Source organism: Antedon mediterranea, chromosome 5 (genome assembly GCF_964355755.1).
Source record: "Antedon mediterranea chromosome 5, ecAntMedi1.1, whole genome shotgun sequence".
NCBI classification, from domain to species: Eukaryota; Metazoa; Echinodermata; class Crinoidea; order Comatulida; family Antedonidae; genus Antedon; species Antedon mediterranea.
Window position 1 is genome coordinate 10,503,618 of NC_092674.1, and position 21,971 is coordinate 10,525,588.

General features: G+C 31.4%; 2 protein-coding genes across 3 annotated transcripts in view; both read right to left on the reverse strand.

Annotated features, from left to right (window-relative positions):
* Window positions 1–12,686, reverse strand: part of LOC140049944 (amyloid beta precursor protein binding family B member 2-like) — a 58,321-nt gene extending 45,635 nt beyond the window's left edge. The window contains exons 1-2 of one of the 2 annotated variants that reach the window (XM_072094896.1): window positions 12,596–12,686; window positions 2,290–2,439 (exon numbers count right to left, since the gene is read on the reverse strand). In XM_072094896.1, coding sequence (XP_071950997.1) covers window positions 2,290–2,344 — 55 coding nt within the window. In that variant the 5' untranslated portion in view covers window positions 2,345–2,439; window positions 12,596–12,686. The other variant, XM_072094897.1, reaches the window with a different exon arrangement.
* A 2,862-nt stretch (window positions 12,687–15,548) lies between these two features.
* LOC140048849 (uncharacterized) lies at window positions 15,549–21,689 on the reverse strand. Its single transcript, XM_072093651.1, has 10 exons — window positions 21,447–21,689; window positions 20,780–20,916; window positions 20,156–20,305; window positions 19,872–19,985; window positions 19,270–19,415; window positions 18,928–19,021; window positions 18,406–18,588; window positions 17,647–17,797; window positions 17,007–17,137; window positions 15,549–16,432 (listed from the first exon to the last, which is right to left on the reverse strand). Exons 1-10 carry the CDS (start codon window positions 21,502–21,504, stop codon window positions 16,118–16,120), a joined length of 1,479 nt encoding a protein of 492 aa, XP_071949752.1. The 5' UTR covers window positions 21,505–21,689; the 3' UTR covers window positions 15,549–16,117.
* Window positions 21,690–21,971: the final 282 nt, after the last annotated feature.

Here is a 21,971-nt window from a genome sequence, read left to right on the forward strand (position 1 = left end):
TATGATGATAGGTATATGAAAACAAGAATGTTTGATACTGTACAAACCCACCATGGACGTAAAATAGGAGTCTTTACTATTGATGGTTATTTTTAACCTGAATGTGTGACATGCAAAAATGGCCTAGACTTTCCAACCGCATTTAGAAATAGTTCCAAGAACATTCTTCTCTGTTCAGGGTAATTAAAATGTGTCCCATTGTGTATATCGGCCCCATGCGGATGTATTCAATACAGTACACCCCTTTTTGACTGCCTTCCAAACCATACCAACCCATACCAACTTGCTGGATCTGTCCCTTATGTTCATACCAACACAATTAAGTGTAAAACTCTCTCCTGATCAAACCCCCTCTCCCTTAATCAAATTAAACCATCATCCCCTCCATCAACACAATGAAAGAACTTCATTGCATGTTGTATGTTGTTCGATTTATATAGCGCTTATACAATCAAAAGATTGTCCCAAAGCGCTGAGAGAGAAAACAGATAGAAATAACAAAGAAAAAAGATGGGTTTTTAAGAGTGTTTTGAAAACTATGATAGAAGATGCATTTTTAATAGGATCAGAAAGATTGTTCTACAGTTTAGGAGCTGGAACTGCAAAAGCTCGATCACCATAGGTCTTAAGGCGGCTGGGTGGAACAAAAAGTGCAGATGGATTAGTGGTCGACTCTTTTGCAAACTTAAGATCTATCACTGTATTTTTTTTATTATCAGGAGACCAGGGGCGGATTGCTATAAAACAGTCTTAACTAATGGTCTTAACTCCCCGATTAAAGCCGGCTTTATCTGATAGACGGTCTTACTAAAGCCACCCCTGTTAGACCATTGCTATAAAACAGTCTTAGATAAGACCGCGTAAAGTAACAAATTGAGGGCGTACTTTGCGCGTAGAATACCAAATAAGGTAATGTTCGTCACGCTTGTTCAATTCACAATCATAACAACAGTACGTACATTTCTACGCAAGAAAATCTATTCTAGGGCTATATAAGAATAAAATCACCGTTATTATTTGATTTAACACTTAAAACTCGACGTTCTATTGGTTGTCTTTGACGATAAATAATACGTAAAAGCAACAAAAAGAGAGGTTTAAGACTGTTTTAAGACTCCTTCGAGTAGGCTTTAATTTTAAAGACCGTTTACAGGTTAGACCGCGGTATAGCAATGGTCTATAATGTTAGACTACTTGCTACGTCACGAATTATAGCCGGCTAAGCGCTAAGACCGGTTATAGGCCGCTTATAGCAATCCGCCCCAGGTTAAAACTTCATGACCAGATAAATATTTATGTTTTAAATGATTCGGTAAATTTGTACCAATACAGATAGTATGGCTTTAGAGTACTAATATGCAACACTGGTGAATTCATCAAGAAAATGTGGGTCAACTCTACATACAATTATGAACTGAAAAATACTAATGCTTTTAATTGACTTCTGCGTATACTATACTGTTATGTTATGTTATGTTATGGGGGATAGTTTATTACCATTAGTTAAGGTCTAATGTAAAGCACCTAGAGGGGTCAGTGATCCATTAGGTGCTATATAAATACTGTTTATTATTATTATTATTTTTAATATACAATTATTTACATATTAAAACTGTCTAGTTATTACTGTGAACAATAACAATGGGAAAATTTTTAATGAAATGGTATATATATTTGTAATTACATGTTTTTGCTAAAAATTTTCTAATTAAAAAAATAGTTGAAAAGGCAGATAATTTGAAATCATTATTGTATACAGTACCTATGAACATGAGAATGTTATTATAATTACTTTATGTTAAAACTAAATTACATAAAAGTAATTAAATAAACAATTAAATTAAATTTAATGAAAAATAAATTAAAAATATGACAATAAAATAATATTACATTATAATTTCAACAACATTACTTACAATACAAATATTATATTAACTTAATTCTAAAAGCAATGCCAAAATAATAGAGTAAAAACGAGAGATCTGATTCACCAGAGACTCAACTGAAGTATCAGATTTAATTATTTTTATCGATAAACACAAGCCTACAGAAAGCTGCTCAGTAGGGATGCGTCCCGTGTAAATACCACATACAAAAAAATAGCTTAGAAAACAGTTACACAAACTGATAAATAAATACTCACGGAAACTTGATATAAAATTCAAACAAATCCTGCTGTTTGCAAGCTAAGATTCTATCTCATAAATTCAGACTGATATTGACTTGATTTTTATCTCGCCATAGTCTAAAAAAAGACAAAATCATGGAAGAAAATTTGGTAGAACTTACGTAATTGTGAATTTTCGTGATCTGTTTTCACAGCCAGCCTCATTGTGGTGGCCATCGTCCAATTATATCGCACCAAGGCTTGATGGTCGATTTGGCGTGATCCAATTTAGATTAGCTCTTTTTCTTAGCCTGTATCTGACGGCATCAATCCTATGCGAAAGGAAACACAATTAGCATGAATGATCAGTAGGAAAATTCCATTCTGAAATAGGGGGGTTTTACATCATTTGTATTAATATCTAAAAAATAAATACTTGGAATTCAATGTACTGTTACCTACACACAAATATGGAATACCCTTTTCAAATGCAATAACACAAAACAATCTAAATGGAAATGTATGTAATCAAAGTGCAAAGCAGCAAAACAACAAGTTATTATTTTATTATTGTTAAAACATGAGAATATCCAAATTACTTCTTTAAATTAATGTTCAAATAATTGTATTTAACAGGGCTAATAACATATCCTATAATTACAGTAATTATTGAAATAAGGTCGAGGTGGAATGATAAAAACAAAAAGTCATGTTAATCTAATACATTTTTATGCCAAATTACAGTTTGGAAAAATAAAAATTAGGTATGTAGAATGATAAAAATAATGGTCACAAAAAATGGCATATTACTACAAAAAATGATTTTGTTAATACAAAAGGTTTATCAAGAAAAATTAGGAAAAATAATTAAGGAATAAGAAAAAAGCAAAGATCTTTATTATACTATTACTGAATATTTCAGGTAAATAAGTGTTTTAGCTATAATGTCACATTAAAATGACCCATTCAACGAAAAGTTTTTTTCAATCATTTTTTCAGGGAGATAATACTTTAATTAAAATTTAAAGTTCCATTCTCTACAATTTTTAACGTTTTGTAAAAATAATGCATATTAATCAGGTCATTCCTTAAATGTACGTTTTACGGTAAATTATGATTAAAAGAGAGAAACCATGCACTAACTAAGTAGCTCGCTGTGAATGTCCTCTTGTGGGCGGTCTTTCGACCTAGCCTAGCTTAGTTTTGTAGGCCTAGTTGGTAAACCGCAGTAACATATGAACATCATGATCGATCATGGGTGAATCACAGAAGAAAAAAAAGAAAATATCAATCCACATGCAATGCATGTTGCGATTTATAGCGGGCCGCTTAAATGATAAGAGTCAATTTATTTTTCAAATTTTAACAGTTTAAAGACGAAAAAGTTATCGCAATAGGACCATATAGTATGTATTTTCATAAATGTAGTTTCTGACCTTAAATTAGATATAAAAAATGTACGGAATGACTTGAACCAATTTAATTATACTAGGTACTGCTAACATACAGTATTAAAGTTGGTTACATATAATTATTGTAATTGTTCAACATCATTCTACAATTTCTCTCCTTTTGGTAGATTGTAATAAATTAATATTTTATATTATAACTTGCATTTAATTCTAGAAATTCTAGAGGTATGTTACAATGTTGCTACTCGGATATTGTAATATCTGGTAACTGAATACGGTTATGCCACAATTGATTTATATTCAAATGATTAACAATCTAATGAGAATCGGATGCAGCATTAATTACTGATGATTTGACACTGTACTGTACATTTTAAAGTGTTATTATAAACAGTATTCTAGATGATAAAACGAGTCTTCTCGGATAAGGACTATAAACCGTAGGTCCAGTGTACACATCTAGCTCATGTGCACTTTAAAGAACCTAGTACATCTTTCGAGGCGAGTGGGGGGTTACTAGTACACACACACTGTCGCACAAAGTCACTTATCATAACTGGGCCCTCCAATCTTTGGCTGAAGAGGCTACCCAGCAAAGAAATAATATATACTGTAGGATAGATAGGATAGGATAGGATAGATACTAAATTTACCAGATATGGTTCAAAGAATGAAATTTCATAGTATAATTTTTGTAGTTAAGTGTTTGCATAATTTAATTGATTTTGATATATTTGAATACCTTACAATTAATTCTCGGTATCCAGAGTCGCTCACCTTTAAACACATGTATGCTAGAACTAATGCATTTAAATACTCCCTGTTTGTTAATTTTCCTCGAATATGGGAATGTATCCCGCATGAAGTTCGTAACAAAGTCCTGTTTAACTTTGGGGGGTTTAGAAGGGATTTGAAAAAATGTATTACTGATATCGAATTCATCTAGACTATCACTGTGTTTTTATGTCTTTTGCGTTTTTCGTACTATTAGTTGGGAAAGCCACTCGACAGTGCAGTTCTTTTGAACTGATCCACTTTTGGTTACCCGCAGGTGCTGATAGTACTTTGTTCTGTTTTGTTGAATGATGCCGTGCCTTGTTTATGATTTTTGTATGTTACCTGGAAATTGAATAAAATATAAAATAAAATAAAATAAAATATGTGTCTGCCTCCAATCAAAGACCATAACTTGGGATTTGAGTAGTCTACTACAGTATACTAGATACATAATGTAGGATGTCTCCAATGAAAGACTATACATTTTTTTACAGTACTATTATAGTACTATAGTAAAAGCAAGCAAGGAAGGAATGTTTTATGTAAGGAGAGAAAAAAGGGGGCATATATGAAAGATAGCAGATGTGGTATTAGATGGAGAAAGGTATATTGTAAGTAGAAAGAATTGGTAAATACCACAGGGAAACAAGCTGAAAAAAGAAAAACAAAATTAATAAGATGTCTCAGATTATAATTTTATAATAGTGTTTTACTTATAATTGAAAATTTAGCGACAAAAATGATTTACCTGGTAAAACAGTAGTTTAATTTTATTTTTAATAATCAACCACAAGCCCATTGGTCTGGAAGACAATGGATTTTTGCTAAATTTAAATGTTTATTTTGTTTTTTTATAAGTGAAATAATTATGTTTTTGCTGATTTCTTTTGTAAACCTTTATTAAAACTACAAATGATCTAGTAAAATGTTATTTTATTCACCTTTTATACATCTTTAAGAGTAATTGACTAACAAATTTTCTTACTTTTGTTTTTGTTTACATTTTATACAACCTCATGGAAGAACACCTGTCTGGTGAATGAATTTATTCCATTACAAATAGAAGATAATATATCATTATGCATCCAACCTATGATGGGATCCTTGAAAATATAATAAAGAATATTAAATAATATTTTATAATGAATTATTAGCAAAATTGACTGCCAGGTGGAATTGTGCATATAAAACAGAATAAAATATACATTTATTCTCAATAGATCTCATTTAAAATGTTCACAAAATAATTATTCTTACACTGCAGCTGGCTGTACTGACAGGAATACAAGGTCAATATTAAATCGACCTTACAATTGGTGTTTAAAAAATGCTTATTACAAGTAATGAACTATTGAGAACTGCACTCAAATATATTACATTGATTAAATCAGTATATGAATTTCAGTATAAGGCTTAAACATACAGTAGGTTTTTTTTCAAGAATAAATGCGGCTTGTTGAAAAATATAATGTTGTGAATGTTATTGTTTTCATGAATAAATTGTTTGTTTTACAATTAATTCTATCTCTAAAGTCTAATGTTCACAAGAGTGTATTTCATTTTAAATCAATGATTTTATTATAGTACAGTACATGCCAAGTATAAAAACATGGGACAAAAATAAAGTAGGGGCACCGTCATGAAGAAAAGAAAAAGGTTGAAATAAAAAAAGCTTTTTTATTATTTAATTAATAATAAAGAGGATAAAAAATGTGAATTTTTATGAATTTAAGACTCTTTGCAAATTCTATTGTTTGAACTTATCATGATATGGTCATTAACTAAAACTTTTTTGAAAAGTACCGTATCATATGAAATGCCAAAAGTGCCAAATGCAATGAACATTTTACATTTCATGTTATTGTTACATATGAAACTAAATTATGTTTTGTTATACTTATATTAAACATCCAGAAAAGAAATTATCGCTCTCCATCCTTGATAAAAAATTATATTGCTTTCTGAAATAAATTCTTGGACGGGTGTTCAATGTCTTTTAGAATTGACTCCTTGGAAAAGGCCTATTTCAGTTTATCCATGTATATATAGGCACATATATCTAGATTATAGTAGTAATTAAGAAAAACTACAAACGCATTTAACAGTTGGTTATTTGTAAGTTAGGTTATTACAGTGCAGATCTTTTATTTTCAATAATGTTTAAATACATATGAACTCTTGAGAACTTGTTTGTTTATAATAAAAATGACGCATGGAGTAGGAACTTAGGAACATGTGAACTTAATCACCCCTGGGCTGACTTCACAGTTATTTCAGTCTTCTACTGCAGGTGGTTAATATGTCACAGACAAAACTGGTATCAAAACAAAAAAACTCTGTTAATATTAAAAGAAATCAATGAATAAATATACTGTACTTGCCTACAGTATAGTGTAGTAGGCTTATAACATTACTCAAGACTAGGGAATAGTACAATTAAACAATCTTCCCTGGTCAAGACACCTTTGGGCATGAAAAAAAGGTTTTTTGTTACAGAAAGTTTGTTACAAATAAATTTTAATAGTGAATTTAGGACCTTTGTTTTCTTACAGTATGTTATCATCTTAGGGCCTGTTTCTGTTGAGCAGAAATAATCGATTATTAACCGTTTATTTTTTTAATCGATTATTTTTGGGCAGCAGAAACGGCGCAAAATAAAATAACCGATTAAAAATAACCGATTAAAAACACTCAATCCATTGCATGTTTTAATCGATTATTTCTTGTTTTAACCGATTATTACGGAGCAGTTTTGAGCTGCAACACAAATAGCGATTATTGACCACACTTTGATCTCTAGAGTATGGCAATCCTCATTCACAAACATGCATTGCTTTACGAGTTCAATTTTTAATCCTACATGTGAGAGTTTTAGGCAGCGATAGGATGTAAACAAACCAACTCTCATCGGCCTTCCATAACTTGAACTGCGGGTATGGATGACGTGATTTTTAAAAAGCGATTACCAGATAACCGATTAACGTCGGAGAACATTTTCAGTTGCAACGCGATCATTTCTGTGGTTTGTGGTACTTAGAAAAAAATCGATATTATTTTTTTTTTTATTATTTTTTCAGCAGAAACAGACCCTTCATTCTCAATTGAGGAAATTTGGTTTAGGTTGTCTGTCGATCCCATTACATTCAACGACAGGAGCTGAGATGAGGCTACTACACTGGGGTATATCCTCCTACTCATCTGAAAGGCGCACTGGATGTCTTGAATTGAAGATTGAACATGTGTCAATTTTAAGGTTATGGTTTGTAGCGTCCCTGCCTTAACCACTTAGGCCACTAAAACTTTTTTCAGTTCAGTTGTTTGTGCTTAAAACCCAGTCAATATGCAGGGAGATGGGTATATTAAATGGCAAATCTATTACATGTATATGATGTGAAAGTATCATTGAAACCAGTCCATCTTATGGTTTCAAAGATAAATAAGGTAAAGCTTTTGAGAACCACGATGACTAAAACATTGCTAAAAAAGAGAACTTGATAAAATCGAAAATATTGTTATTTTTAGCAATGATGTAAAGTGTAATCATCCAAGGATAAGACTTGGCACAACGCCATGATGACAAACACCACTTTACAACCAAAATGCAGAAAGAATTACATGTTACATCTTGTAAGTCAACATAGTTGAGTTATTAGGAATCACTTCAGAATTATTTTGATGTTTCATTCTGTCTAAATTGAACTTTCAGTGGTAAAACATTTATTTCTTAAAGACCCCTTCCCTGCAATTTTGGACGTTTTTTGGAAAATAATACATATATATCACTTTAAAAACATTAAACCATGTCATTCCTTGTCTTAAATGTACGTTTTATGGTAAATTATGATAAAAAGTGAGAAACAATGCACTACCTACTGTAAGTAGCTCGCGGCGATCGACCTCTCGTGGACGGTCTTAGGCCTAGCCTAGCTAGGCTTAGTTTTGTAGGCCTAGCTGGTAAACATCGGTAACGTACGAACATCGTACGCGAGCTATATACCTAGCCTGACGTTGTATAGTTGCTGCATTAATTGTCTTTCTATTTTTGCCAGACTCCGTTGATACAAATTGGGGAAAACCCGGTATTTTCGCTGAAAAGTTAGGAGTCTTCCATTTGTTTTGGCCTCACGATCGATCGAAAAGTGGGCGAATTACAGGTGAAAAACAAAAATATCAATCCGCGCGCAATGCATTTTGGGATTTATAGCGGGCCGCTATAATTATTAGAATCGGCTTATTTTTCACATTTTTAACCGTTTAAAGACGAAAAAAGTTATCGCAATAGGACCATATAGTATTATTTTTACATTAAATATAGTTTGTGATCTTAAATTAGATCTAAAAAAACGTAGGGAATGGGGCTTTAAGTTGTTTAAATTCACTTAAATGTATTAATCCTTAAAAAAAATTTAAAAAAAGCAGAGGTGGTTTGAAAATCAAGAGAAGGACTCATGCATACAAATGAAAGAGACATACAATAATTTAAAACTTGATGTTATTATTTCACTAATGTTTGAAAGTAACTGAATGACTAGTCTGTATTAACAGATATACAATGTTTATAAAATGTAGTTTAACTACCAAATGTGTATGGATGATGAGTCCAATAGAAGAAATTACTACAACAAACATATACAATGTTTATAAAATGTAGTTTAACCACCAAATGTGTATGGATGATGAGTCCAATAGAAGAAATTGCTACAACAAACATATACAATGTTTATAAAATGTAGTTTAACTACCAAATGTGTATGGATGATGAGTCCAATAGAAGAAATTGCTACAACAAACATATATAATGTTTATAAAATTTAGTTTAACCACCAAATGTGTATGGATGATGAGTCCAATAGAAGAAATTGCTACAACAAACATATACAATGTTTATAAAATGTAGTTTAACTACCAAATGTGTATGGATGATGAGTCCAATAGAAGAAATTGCTACAACAAACATATATAATGTTTATAAAATGTAGTTTAACTACCACATGTGTATGGATGATGAGTCCAATAGAAGAAATTGCTACAACAAACATATATAATGTTTATAAAATGTAGTTTAACTACCACATGTGTATGGATGATGAGTCCAATAGAAGAAATTGCTACAACAAACATATATAATGTTTATAAAATGTAGTTTAACTACCACATGTGTATGGATGATGAGTCCAATAGAAGAAATTGCTACAACAAACATATATAATGTTTATAAAATGTAGTTTAACTACCAAATGTGTATGGATGATGAGTCCAATAGAAGAAATTGCTACAACAAACATATACAATGTTTATAAAATGTAGTTTAACTACCAAATGTGTATGGATGATGAGTCCAATAGAAGAAATTGCTACAACAAACATATATAATGTTTATAAAATGTAGTTTAACTACCAAATGTGTATGGATGATGAGTCCAATAGAAGAAATTGCTAAAAACGAACACAAAAAAACCTTTTAGAACCAAAGTTCTAGAGTATCTAATGTATTCTCACACACATTTAATATTGATAATCATAATGTAAATGTCCAATATTTACTGTAAACTGTCAAACATCCTTCTTGGGCTTTTAGGTGCATGAGTATGATTTAAAGACTGTCTTATAATTTCCCAGCCGTAATTTCCAACAGCATTCTCAGAAGAATCTCTTCAAAAAAGCCCACATTGGTTGTAATTAATAAGTTCAATAACACAAAAAACTGACCCTAAATTGATATGTTTTCGAAATAAAATTGTTATTAAAGTAAAATCCTTATTTATGGCATTTTAAAAACATACTGTTTACTATGCCATTAACTCTTGCACACTAAAAAATTCCCTGTGCACAGAATGGATTATTCCACATCAAAGTCTCACAAAATGAGATGAAAATGAGATGTATGCAGTGTCTGTGAGCAAGCAATCACATGATCAGAATGCGCAGCAATATTAAGAGTAATCCATTAGGACTAAGAGGTCAATTTTGTCTGAATCAATATCACCAACTAATTTCCGCCACCCACATAAAAAATAAATTTCAATAGTAACTAAAAATGTAATAAATAATAATGTTTTTTTCATTAATGCATCTCATAAATAATATATGAAATCTGCAGGATGTCTAATTATTAAATTATGAATAATAATCAAAATTGTATTACAGTAAGTCACTCTGTAATGATTGTACTTTAATTAATAATTATTTACAATTATTAATGAATTGATAGTTTAAAGTTTAATTTATAAATATTGATATTTTACTTCAACGGCATAAGGTATTCATTTATTTTGTTTATTTAAAAACACAATCTGCACACATGTATATAAAAAAAAAATTATATAAACAAGTTCGATGATTATTAAAAACATGTGTGGAAGGAGGCGTACAAGTTTAACTTTACACCTAGACTCCAAAAAATAAGCGAAGTATTGTACAGTAAAGGTTGGGCAGAAAAAGAGACAAAAAAATACTATACTTAATATTATTAATATTATTTTTAAAAAAGGAAAGGAACGGAGAAAGCAAAACACCTGACAAAGATATTCAGGTGACACACAACAATATCAAAATCATAATTATGCTAATAAACAATACCAATTTATTCATCTGTGTAATATACAAAATGTATAATGATTTTGTTTGGTCATCATGTAAAAACTTAAATTTCTCCCAATATGTTTCTTAATCCCAGTTGTATTACATTTTTTAACAACGGGTAATTTAAATAACTTGTATTACTTCACTTGTTAACAGTACCTGCTCAAAACCTGTGTATTGTATGTAAAACTTTATTTCTTTAAGGGAATAACTGGATTGGGACAGGATAGGGTTATTTTATCACAAAATTATTTTAACTTATAAGTTGGGAAAGTCTGTAGCCCTAATTATATGATTAGCAATATAGGCCTAACTATCTTCCTAAGTTCACCTTTCCACAAAATATTGCTCAAGATATGCTTTATAAAAATATATATATATTTACTAAAACATTTCTTCATGCTTTTTTTATTCTCATTAATTGAATGTTTCAATACTAATTATCATAATCTTGGGTGCTGGCCAATGGGTTGCAGGAAACTAGATTGGTTAAATAATGTGAAATCATCATTGTGTTAAGGCAATCACAACGTTTGCCTAATCTACTCTATGCCCTTAATAATCCCTTTCCCCACACATTATGTCTTTCCATTTCCCCTGCCTACATCTATGCCCCTGCTATTTTCATCCCCACCCCTAGAAACCTGATTGTACAAGAGTCACTGTAGAGATAAATTAAGTAGCTGTCTGTCCTTGTTATTGAGCGAAGTAGAATTAATTAGAAAATTTCTTAATTGGTTTAATAAGGAACACAATGATGATTCGTTATTATGACTTAATTACATCTAATTTATCATAATGACATGCTTTACCATCATGGTAGTGTAGAAAGTGAAATAGGGAATTGACAACATTGCTAATATTTCCATGATGCAGTATAGAGCCAAAACAACAATAAATCAAGATTGGGGCTATAGCCAAAGCTATCACAACATGTAATACAATGCATAGATGCTTGCTATATTCTATAGTTTAGGCGGACGTTCCCAAAACCATGGGTCACGCCCAAATTTGGACCGCAAAAGATTTGTAGTGGACTGTGAGGTGGCTTGAGAAATTGAAACAAAAAATGATTTAGTGTAGTAAGCGCCTTTATTTTAGCCATACACAGCTTACGACAACAAAGTGTCAAGATTATTAATGGTGTTTGCTTGTTACGTGGTTAGGCCTTTAGATGTGGTACATAATTTCTAAAATTGTCTTAGACAATGGAAGACTATTTTATATTAGCCTTATATTACATATTGTGCCGTGTCAGGTACTGCGAACCCGATTTTAGACCGCGTAATAAAAAGTTTGACGATCATTTTGAATTGGTTTTAGGCCTAATAATGATTTAAAAATAAGTGAAATGAAAACAGCACTTTTTATGAAATAAATGACAATAAACTTAAGTAAATGAGGATGTGATGCTTAATGCACTACTGTAGTAAATGTCAGCAGAATTATATTTTACCTATCTTATCTATGTTCAAAATACTGATTCAAAACTAGCCCTACTAACTTAACTAGCTTAGAACTCAAGCATCAACTTTAGGTTCGTTTACAAACCCCTAGGGCTCGACCAGGTATGAATGATTGCCTAGTTTGCTCAGGCTTAGACCTTCACGATCTCTGTCACGCCGAACTGTCAATATCACTGAAAAAAACACGTTCCTTGCTTAATACCTCTTTGTCAACTTAACTTTCATACGTTTTGAGATTCATTAAAACTTACCGTTTGACAAGCTTACTTCAAATAAGATTAAATGCTAAGAAAAACACTAAAAACCGGGTGGAATTTTACTGTCTACCTCAACAGAAGTAGCTTAGAATATTCGCCTGTTGAGGGCTGCAATTCACTTTCTAGAAAAAAGGTGGGTTTGATGTATGTTTGTCAATATTTATTTCCGGTTGAAGAGAAGTTGTCATGCGTAAACTTGACTTTAGTCACACAAGCGGAAAAATTGGCTTTTCATTAAAATTAAGAACAACAATAGAATCAGCAGAGAATAAACCATAAGTATCACTACAATAAATAAAGAAGACCTCTGTATTGTTGTAATCCAATTGATTTTGTAAACTAATAATTGACGAATGCTAATCCCACGATCCGAATTTAAAGAAATTTAGAAAGGACACTGTGTTAATAGGCATCATTATTAAAATAAAACAAATATTTCTTACAAAAAACGCTGCTCACTTATTGACGTAATAGTTTTAAAGATATATTGTCCCTCTGAACAATATTTTTTATTTCAAATTTGTGTTTGAATGTGTCATTTTATTGTCACATAATAGTTATTTTACCTGAAAAAATGTAATTTAAAGCAAAAAATACTTAAATTGTCTGTCAGACAATGGTTTTTGAGTTATAATTAAACGTTTCTTTTCTTTTTTTATGTGAACAAATATTATTTTTTTGTTACAGAGTCTGTGTTTCATATCAGTCACTTTAGTTTATTTTATTGCTAAGGTCAAGTCTGGGGGTCATTTCATCACGCCTAGATACTTCAAGTGTGAAGTATCATCTGACAGCGAATTATATAATAATATCATGGGACTCATAAATACCAGAAATGCTTTGGGATTTGTCATTCAACCGTTAAACTCTTTTCCCAGACGTGTTTTGGTGGTACCTATAAATTACAGTCGAGTATGCATTTTAGCAAAATTGTCAACCTTAGATATATAACTGCTGCTTTACTTTCGGTTTCTTAATGAGTCATCCTCCTGGGACGTAGCGGGCTAAAGCAGCAGCGTGACAAGGTATACCATACCACTGTGGCAGAAAATGTTAATTACTTATTATTTAAACGAATATTTTTCTACGATTTGAATAAAATCATTCTCAAATCCACAAATAATTTTATCAGGAAAATGTTAATACTCTACACTCTGGAAAAAAATAAATAAATCATAGCCTATAATTAACACAATACAAAAAAGCAATCCCTAGAATCTCCCGTATTTTATGAATATCTCATATATTGTTTGTAGGCCTATATTTTTTTGTGTTTTCATTGATTGCGTTTGTCCGTTTTTATATTTTTATATCGACATTTATTGTTAAACTTTGTCAAATCAAGTTGCAATAAAGAATGTATTTATTAAGATTATTATTTAGAACCAGAGATGAACGGTATACTTTCGGGCATAGGCTATTGTACACATTTTCATGCCGAACCTTTAGGCAGTAACAGTCCAGACGGTCAAATCACGTCTGGGAGAAGAGAGTATGAAAATATATACTATCACGTAGGCCTATAAATAGAGTGTTTCCAGGCTATTTTTTACGTTACACAAGATGTTTACTGATTGAAGTAACCCATTAGAGGTGGAAAATGATTTTACAAAATTAATGTAAGCCTATATACAAAATATTTGCCAAATTGCAGTGGTGGAAACACGCTCGCTAAATACCATTTTTTGAGATGACAGAAGACAAGTAGGCCTAACGGAAATCCTATAGGCCTACATGTAATTCATTTTTTAAACGGTACAATATTTTGTTTTAAAAGTATTTTTAATGGATAATTATTGTTCATGTCTGGCACAGGTTATTGATCTAGTTTAGTATTATACATTTACCGTAACATAGCTACAAAAGATCGCATCATGCTAGCCATTCAAAAATTGATCAAACTCATGATGTGGACTGGTTGCTGAATCTTCTAATAGATAATTTAGACGTTTTACACATGTAGAGAATACAGTATATGATTACTTTGATTCAATAAACGTTTTATATTTATTTTTAAAATGTATTTGGTCTACTGTTTTTATGTCTAAGGGTCCTCACCCGACAGTGATTTAGTTCACTTTTGGGATGCCCTAGCTGTCTCATGTTCTGGCTGTTATTTATTATTTTTGTGTATTTTATTGTTTTGTTTATTGTTTTTAGACGAATAAATGAAATGAAGTAGTAGTAGTTGTTCAATTCAAAACATTATCCAACTTCTCTTTGGGCTCTACACGAGTAAATGAATTACTAGGATAATAATAATGCCAATTTTATGAAAAGCTTTAAAATGAATAAAAACAAATTCATTGAATTTCAAATTTTCATTGCAAAATAGAATGTGCAAAATTCTTCAATGAGACTATTTATATTTGTATGTAAAAAAACCCCCCTCCCAATTTTGGAAGCATTAAAGGTAGAATGGTTGACTCTTGACTTCTAGGAGCAATCACTCGTTAGAGTAATCACCCTTCGACAGTATTAGGTTATAAATACCAGTAATGCATTCCCAGGACATGAAAGCTAAATAAAGTAACTAATTTTTTTGTGCTTTTTAAATTTTTATAAAATTTTTTTTTGTTTGTTTGTTGGGGGTGTTTTTTGTAATGATACATCATATATTATATGTTATAATATATTACCATGTAGTAGTATAAATATGACACTGCAAATTCAATCAGTTGTTGAATGAAGAATTTTTTTCTACTATCCATATCTTGTGGAAGAACTATATTAAAGAATAATAATACCAACACATTTATCAAGAGTTTCACAAGGACTTTTTGTAATAAACCCATAACTGGTATGCTTGATTACATGTTAATATTTATATTTATGCACAATGTTTTTTATGCCTAAACAATATTGGTGTTGAAAAGGAGCATCTTGACACCTACATTAATATATACAATTGAAGAAAACAATTGAAAGAAAACAATTATAAGCCCAAACAAATCAACATATTATTTACATATTTTATAAATTGAATACATCTGTACATAATTATATAAAACTATGAATGCGTAGTAAAAAATATGAATATTCATTTTGAAATAGTATGAGGGTGAACAATAATGAAAATTGTGCCTATAAATAGAATGAATTTTCCGGTCCAACAAACTACCATGAAAGCAACGCAGTACAATGTTATGGGGACTAATAAGCCTTCAAGTAATTATTAGTACTGAATCATAAATGTGGTACCTGCCTGTTTGAGATGATTTTATGATGCTTCCTTCTGATTTCTTTACATACCAGGAATAACATGTAATAAAGACTGTTCTAAAATCTATGATAAAATCTCAAACACTAAAAGAAATAATTCCTTTTTGTTGAATTTTAATTGTTTTATATGTTCATATTGTATGTATGTGTGACTTAAGTTAATAAAGTAAATCAATCTAATTACAGTGATTAGTACACGTATGTGATTCCTTAAAAAATGGAAGTTGAAAGTCTTGACGCTTCATGTTCATGAAGCCCAGAAGTAATTTCCATATTTTGAATTGAAGTTAACTGTCATACCGATGTGTTTTTTATTGTTGACCCTAAACACCGGACAATTGATGTTGTAGAAATTGGCATCTCAAAAACATGCAATCCAATGAACTGCCAGAATTTTTGTGTCCAACTCGAATACTCTAAATTAAAAATACAATGGGCTTTAAAACTAATGTCAAATCCATCAACTGCTGTTAGTCCAGCCTCCACAGCCATGTGATCAATTACTACGTAGTATTGAGTAGGGCATAGTTTAGGTCCAACTGCGAGTATAAATGGCTGCGTGAAAATACTCCCCTTGTTGCAAGCAAACTCATCTACATCCGTTCCTTCCTGAAATAACAAAGAATGGATTGATAATGATAAAAATGCATTTTAATACCTTTCCCTGTGTTTGCTTTATTTGACAGGGAAACAGGCCTACAGTATATAAATAGGAAAATGTTTTGACTGAACTTGATAGAGAAATATATAAACATTTTTAGAATGAATTTTTGAAGATGATAAATGCCGTCGCAAATTCCATGCAGAAACATCTTCCAGTGTTAAGACTTGAGCACACTAATTGGTCAAATCAACTAAGTCACCAGCTAAATTGACCAAGAAAAGTCAAATCCGAATGCTGGCTATAATTCCAATTAAACAAGACCAATGGTTAATTTTTGTCTAGGTAAAACTAATAACGCTGCCTAAAAGACCAATTTAAACATGCGACTCTAGTAAACTCTAAGAGTTCATGACCTTCACCCTGTGGTGGTGGTCAAATTTCAGTAAACCATGGTAAAACTAACTAAGTTAAATTATCAAAGTGTGAACAATGGTAAAATTTTCAATGACATTGGCTAAAGTTACAATTACAGTGCGGACATGGCTTTAAATATAGATACGTAGTAAAAAGACATCTTACAGGAACATATTGAATTAAAAAATCCATCGTTGTCGATATTCCATCACTTTGCATCCTTTCCATATGGTCTCTTTTGGCCGATGCATTACCATGAAGAAGTTTAAAAACCACAAGGAATGCACAAAGATCACCTAAACGAGAAGAAATAATTGGTTGAATGTTTGGTTAAAAGATTCATTACTTACTCAGTAATTCCTTGATAGCACTGGCCTTACTTTGGTCAAACTAACCTAATTTCACCAAAAACAGGCTACAATTCCTTTAGGGTTAAATTACCCAAGCCAAATATATTTATTTATAATTAATTTTACCATGAAGGAAAAAAAAGTTTTTTCTTCATGATTTAACCACCGCTTACCAAGGTCTCGATAAAACTATAAGGTCACCACTGTTACTTATACAGACCACTGCCAGCCCAGTAGAACTTACCATGGTCATGGTAAAACTAGCCACTGTGGCTAAAAAGTCCAAACTGAACGTGTCACATGGGAAACACGTGTCAATCATAGTTTTTAACATCACAGTTAAATTTGGTTAAAATCATAAAATTAATGGCGTGAAATTATCCAAGTGCGAACAACGGCTACATTTATCGATGACCTTTCAAGTCCAGTGCGAACAAGGCTTTAGAAACACTTACTGTTGCCATTCTCGTAACTTTCGATCAAATCTGTAATATTCTGACTTTCTCTCCTTCCATGGGCTAGTATCCGGTTAACAAAATATGAACTCCATGTTGAAGTAAAATTGTTAACTTTCTCTTTATGAAACATTTCAAATTCTAAATTTATCTGTAAGGCAAGAAATACACTATTAATAGATTATTGTTATATAGTGCATATAAGCATGTCCTACTGTATGTTTAAGTAAAACAAGAAATGGCAAAATTGTAATATAAATTAAAAAGCTTGTTGAAAATGGAAAGTCTTTAGCTGGGTCAGCAAAGTGTTCAAAGTAAGACATTGTCTGATTGAAATTGGTAGGGAGTAAAAGCCCTCTGATAATGAATACATGTCCAAGCTAACATTGACCACCTGATCTAAGAGATCTAGTAGGCTGGGTAAATATGAAAATACTGAAGATGTTAAAGCCTAACATAGATTAGGAAGGCAAAATGGATGGAGGGGTGGTTAAACACTCCAATTTGTCACTTTGTTTATTCTCTAGTTTGTGGAGGATATATTGAGAGCAGTGGTTTAGCACTTCTAATGGGCTCTTCAATATTGGGTAGTTGCATTGGTGGTGCTCTGGGGCTCTCATGTTCTGGGGCTCCTTAAGCTCTGAGGCCATGGGTTTAGCCAGTGAGCACTCATAGCTGTTATGCCACTGATGAAAGAGTTGGGTGCAGGTTTTTAGGTGTTCAATAATGGAGAGCTGTGGAGACAACAATATGAACAACCTTTTCTTTTATTTGATCTTCCATTTTGATTGTTGGTTGTAGTGGCTGCATTTCAATCTCCATAGGTCGTTCATCTTGTTTCAGTTTTTTTCTTCTTGCATATTTTTTAACTGGTCTGCAAGACAGTCTCAAGTTCTTTAACCTGTATTCTATGAATCCAGCTGCCCCTTTGTAAAAATGCTCCTGAAAATTAATAAATGCATGAATATATAAAAATAAACAAATACATAACTTTGTTTGGCAATAATGTACGATAAATTTGAAATTAGTTCAGATGAGTTATGTTTCTTTTCAATGCTGGCATGTATTATTGTTCTAGATCACTTATAATTAGATGATTCAAAAGGAAAAAGTATCCGCTATTTAGCAATTTTTCATCGTTGTACCAGACTAAAGAGAAACATCAAGGATGAACAAAATGGATATAAACATGTTGCCTGGTGGCAACTACAGAATAGGTAATCAGATTTTTATATACTGAATTCCATGTCTAGATCTAGTGTGTTTACTAAAACGACTTACATGTCCCTCCATACCAGGTGTTGTATCCTTAGTTGCTGGAAACACTCTGACAATTTCTTTGGCTAACAATATTTTTTCAGGTGACGTCGGATATCTACAAAAAGTTAAAATGTGTGGCAACAGAAAGGTTATTAGCATAATACTCTAAATTAATCGGTATATTTCTCAATGAATTTGGTGCATCACGATTCACACTGGATCTTTTCAATTCAGTTGTAGTTCACTTCACATTTGAGAACTTACGTTGAGCTGCTTTCAGTTCCAGGTCGACATATGACCTTTATGGTGAAAGAAAGCCCAATTGTAAAGAAAAAATTTCTATTCAAACTGTGTACTACTTACAGTCCTCTTTGCTCTACTAAAGAAGCAACGCCTAAATTAACAATCAATTTTCTTTGTTTGCTCGTTGGTGGTAGACCACTGTCTTTAACACTGAGGTACTTCCGTCCTTCAACATGGTGTCCTAAAGCACTCTCAAGATCAAAAATCTGGACGAAAATGATTGATATTAAGTGGATTAGATTGGATTAAAAAGTGAAAATATCATAACTATTGCAGATAATGATAAATAATTCCTCCACGTTATAATATCATGAATACTATTTTTATCAATTCAAGAGAATAAAATGAAATAAATTAAATTAATTGGTGTTGGCTGTTACTGGTTTTTCTAACAGGTATGTTTCTTTTTTCTGAGTACAAACTGAAACTCACTGATATAGATTGACATAATGATGATGTGAATGAAAAAGTAATTTCAAATCGATTTTATAAATGAGTATAAAACATTTTAATCTTAAAAGATTGAATTAAATTTATACAGGCAAAACATAAAAACATATAAACATCATTTAAATGACTCTCCATTTATGTGTTCAGATTCTTTATTGGTTGTTGGTGGAACTTTCATTACAATTGAATACAAAGCATACAAAAATACTTACGAGAGGTGCCCATTCTAAAGGCTTCATGTGCTTTGCATTTTGATGATCATTTATATTTTCAGAAGCAGAGGGAATTATATATGATGTGCTGGGTGCATTTGGTGCTTCATTATCCTGAAGGAAAAAACAAATTAGAGTTGATTTACACTCTTAAGCTCTGTCTACATTATCAAACTTTATGCAGCAACAAAAATGTGATGTGCCCATATATGGACACAATGATGTCACATCACTACCATATTTTTGGGCACATCACACTTTTTTTTCTGTCTATTTATACTCACTGTTGCATAGTACAATTCAGTGCTCATCCAGGAGTTAGGAGCATCATTCTCCTGCTCTGGGGGTGATGGTATAGGTGGCTCAGATTGTGTCAAATGTTCAGTTTGTGTAGATACAGTTGAAAGTGATTTACTAATACTATTAACATTTACCTAAAAACAGATGAAAATGAAATATAAATAAATTTAGTGCTGCATGACATAAATTACCAATGTAAGCAAGTTTGTAAGCAAATTTGTAAACCTGTTGTTTCTAAGGTGCTCTTTTCAAACTACAAAGAGACCAGGCATAGACAGGCCTACTACCCTAGATCAAAGAAGCAATTTGGTAACAATCCAGGCTTGCAAGTGATAACTATGTCCTTCCTTTTATATTCTATTTGAAATCTGTACCTTCTTCATGTTTTATATTGTAAGAAATTATATTTTATGTTTGTTATAAATGAAAAAAATAAATGTATTTTGATTGACTGATGTGTTTAGATTGCACTTAATAGTGCACAAATAAAAGAAAGAATTTGCATTGTAAAGGTAGAAATACTGTACACCTAAAAGCAATTCTGGTTTTGGAAAAGTTTCAAGACTTTTAGTGAGTCATATTTTTTTGGGAATGGTAGATGCACTTACATAAGTTTCTTCAGGCATACTATTAAGCTTTGTAATAACTATGTACAGTTTCCTTCTTTTGCCAAATGATGTAATACCAATGTCCTTTAAGTCTTGTTCTGTAACTGTTCTTAGAACCTCCATGTCAACATCATTTTCTATAATAATAAATTTCAATAAAAAAAACATCTCATTAAACTTTAACCATGTGTATACCTAATATATGGCATATGGATTCATGATCTCTGCTACATTATACCTGATATGTTTTTTATCCTGACATATAAATATGTTTTTTAAAAAAAATTTCAAAAAATAGAATAAATAAAATTACTGTAATCATTTTTAATATTAAATAGGTGTATTTCACAATTCAGTCTAAGGATTTAACATTTATACAGTAAACCATATGCTTGTCTAAGATGTACAATTCATGGAATTAATATTATATACTGAACATTTTGGAATATCAAAACATTAAAGTAAAGCTTTGAGAATAATATTATTAAATACATTAGAAAAAGTCGTCAAAATTCTATAAAATTATCCCTTTAATGATTGTTCAATAATTTCAGATCCAATCCTGCAGAGTGACGTCACTCCGCTATGACACAACTAATAATCTAATCTACCATTATGCAAATCGGCCTTACTGAGTGGCTAGGCCTGGAAACAAAGAAATGCTTACCTTTAAGAACATTTATAACATCATCGTCCACGTTTTTCGATTTCAAAAATACTTCCATGATTTATTGGTTGTGCTCAATAACCGTTGTAACATAAATCTTAAAAGTATATAGCACAAAAACGCCTAATCTTAGTGAGACTAAAATAAGTCTCTTCGGGATTGAAATCCATGGCGTCGAAGTCTCGTTTCCGTAGTTTTTGACCTTTTCTACTCTTAATGGTGGCGCACTCCGAGTAATATTTCAATCACTACCGTATCTAATAATGTGCCTCAGTCAGTGAGATTGAAAAGTTCAAATACGATAGTTTTCAAACGTTATTCACTTTATGTGTTGATCTGGGCTTCCGTGTTAAATAGAGTTGAGTAATGTATATTTATATTTTAAACGTGATGAATTGAAATTTATTCAAAGTTTACACACACTCTATAAAAAAACAATTTTACTGAAATATGTAAATGTTTCTTTTCACGTGTTTTGAATTCTTTTAATAATGTGTAGGCCTACGGTTTCAAATGGAAATATTA

Coding starts and splice junctions, on each gene's coding strand:
- LOC140048849 (XM_072093651.1), bottom strand. CDS start 21,504: ATGGAAGTATTTTTGAAATCGAAAAACGTGGACGATGATGTTATAAAT. Junction 20,306..20,779: donor GTATGCCTGAAGAAACTTAT/GTAAGTGCATCT, acceptor ATCTGTTTTTAG/GTAAATGTTAATAGTATTAG. Junction 18,589..18,927: donor CACCTGGTATGGAGGGACAT/GTAAGTCGTTTT, acceptor ATTAATTTTCAG/GAGCATTTTTACAAAGGGGC.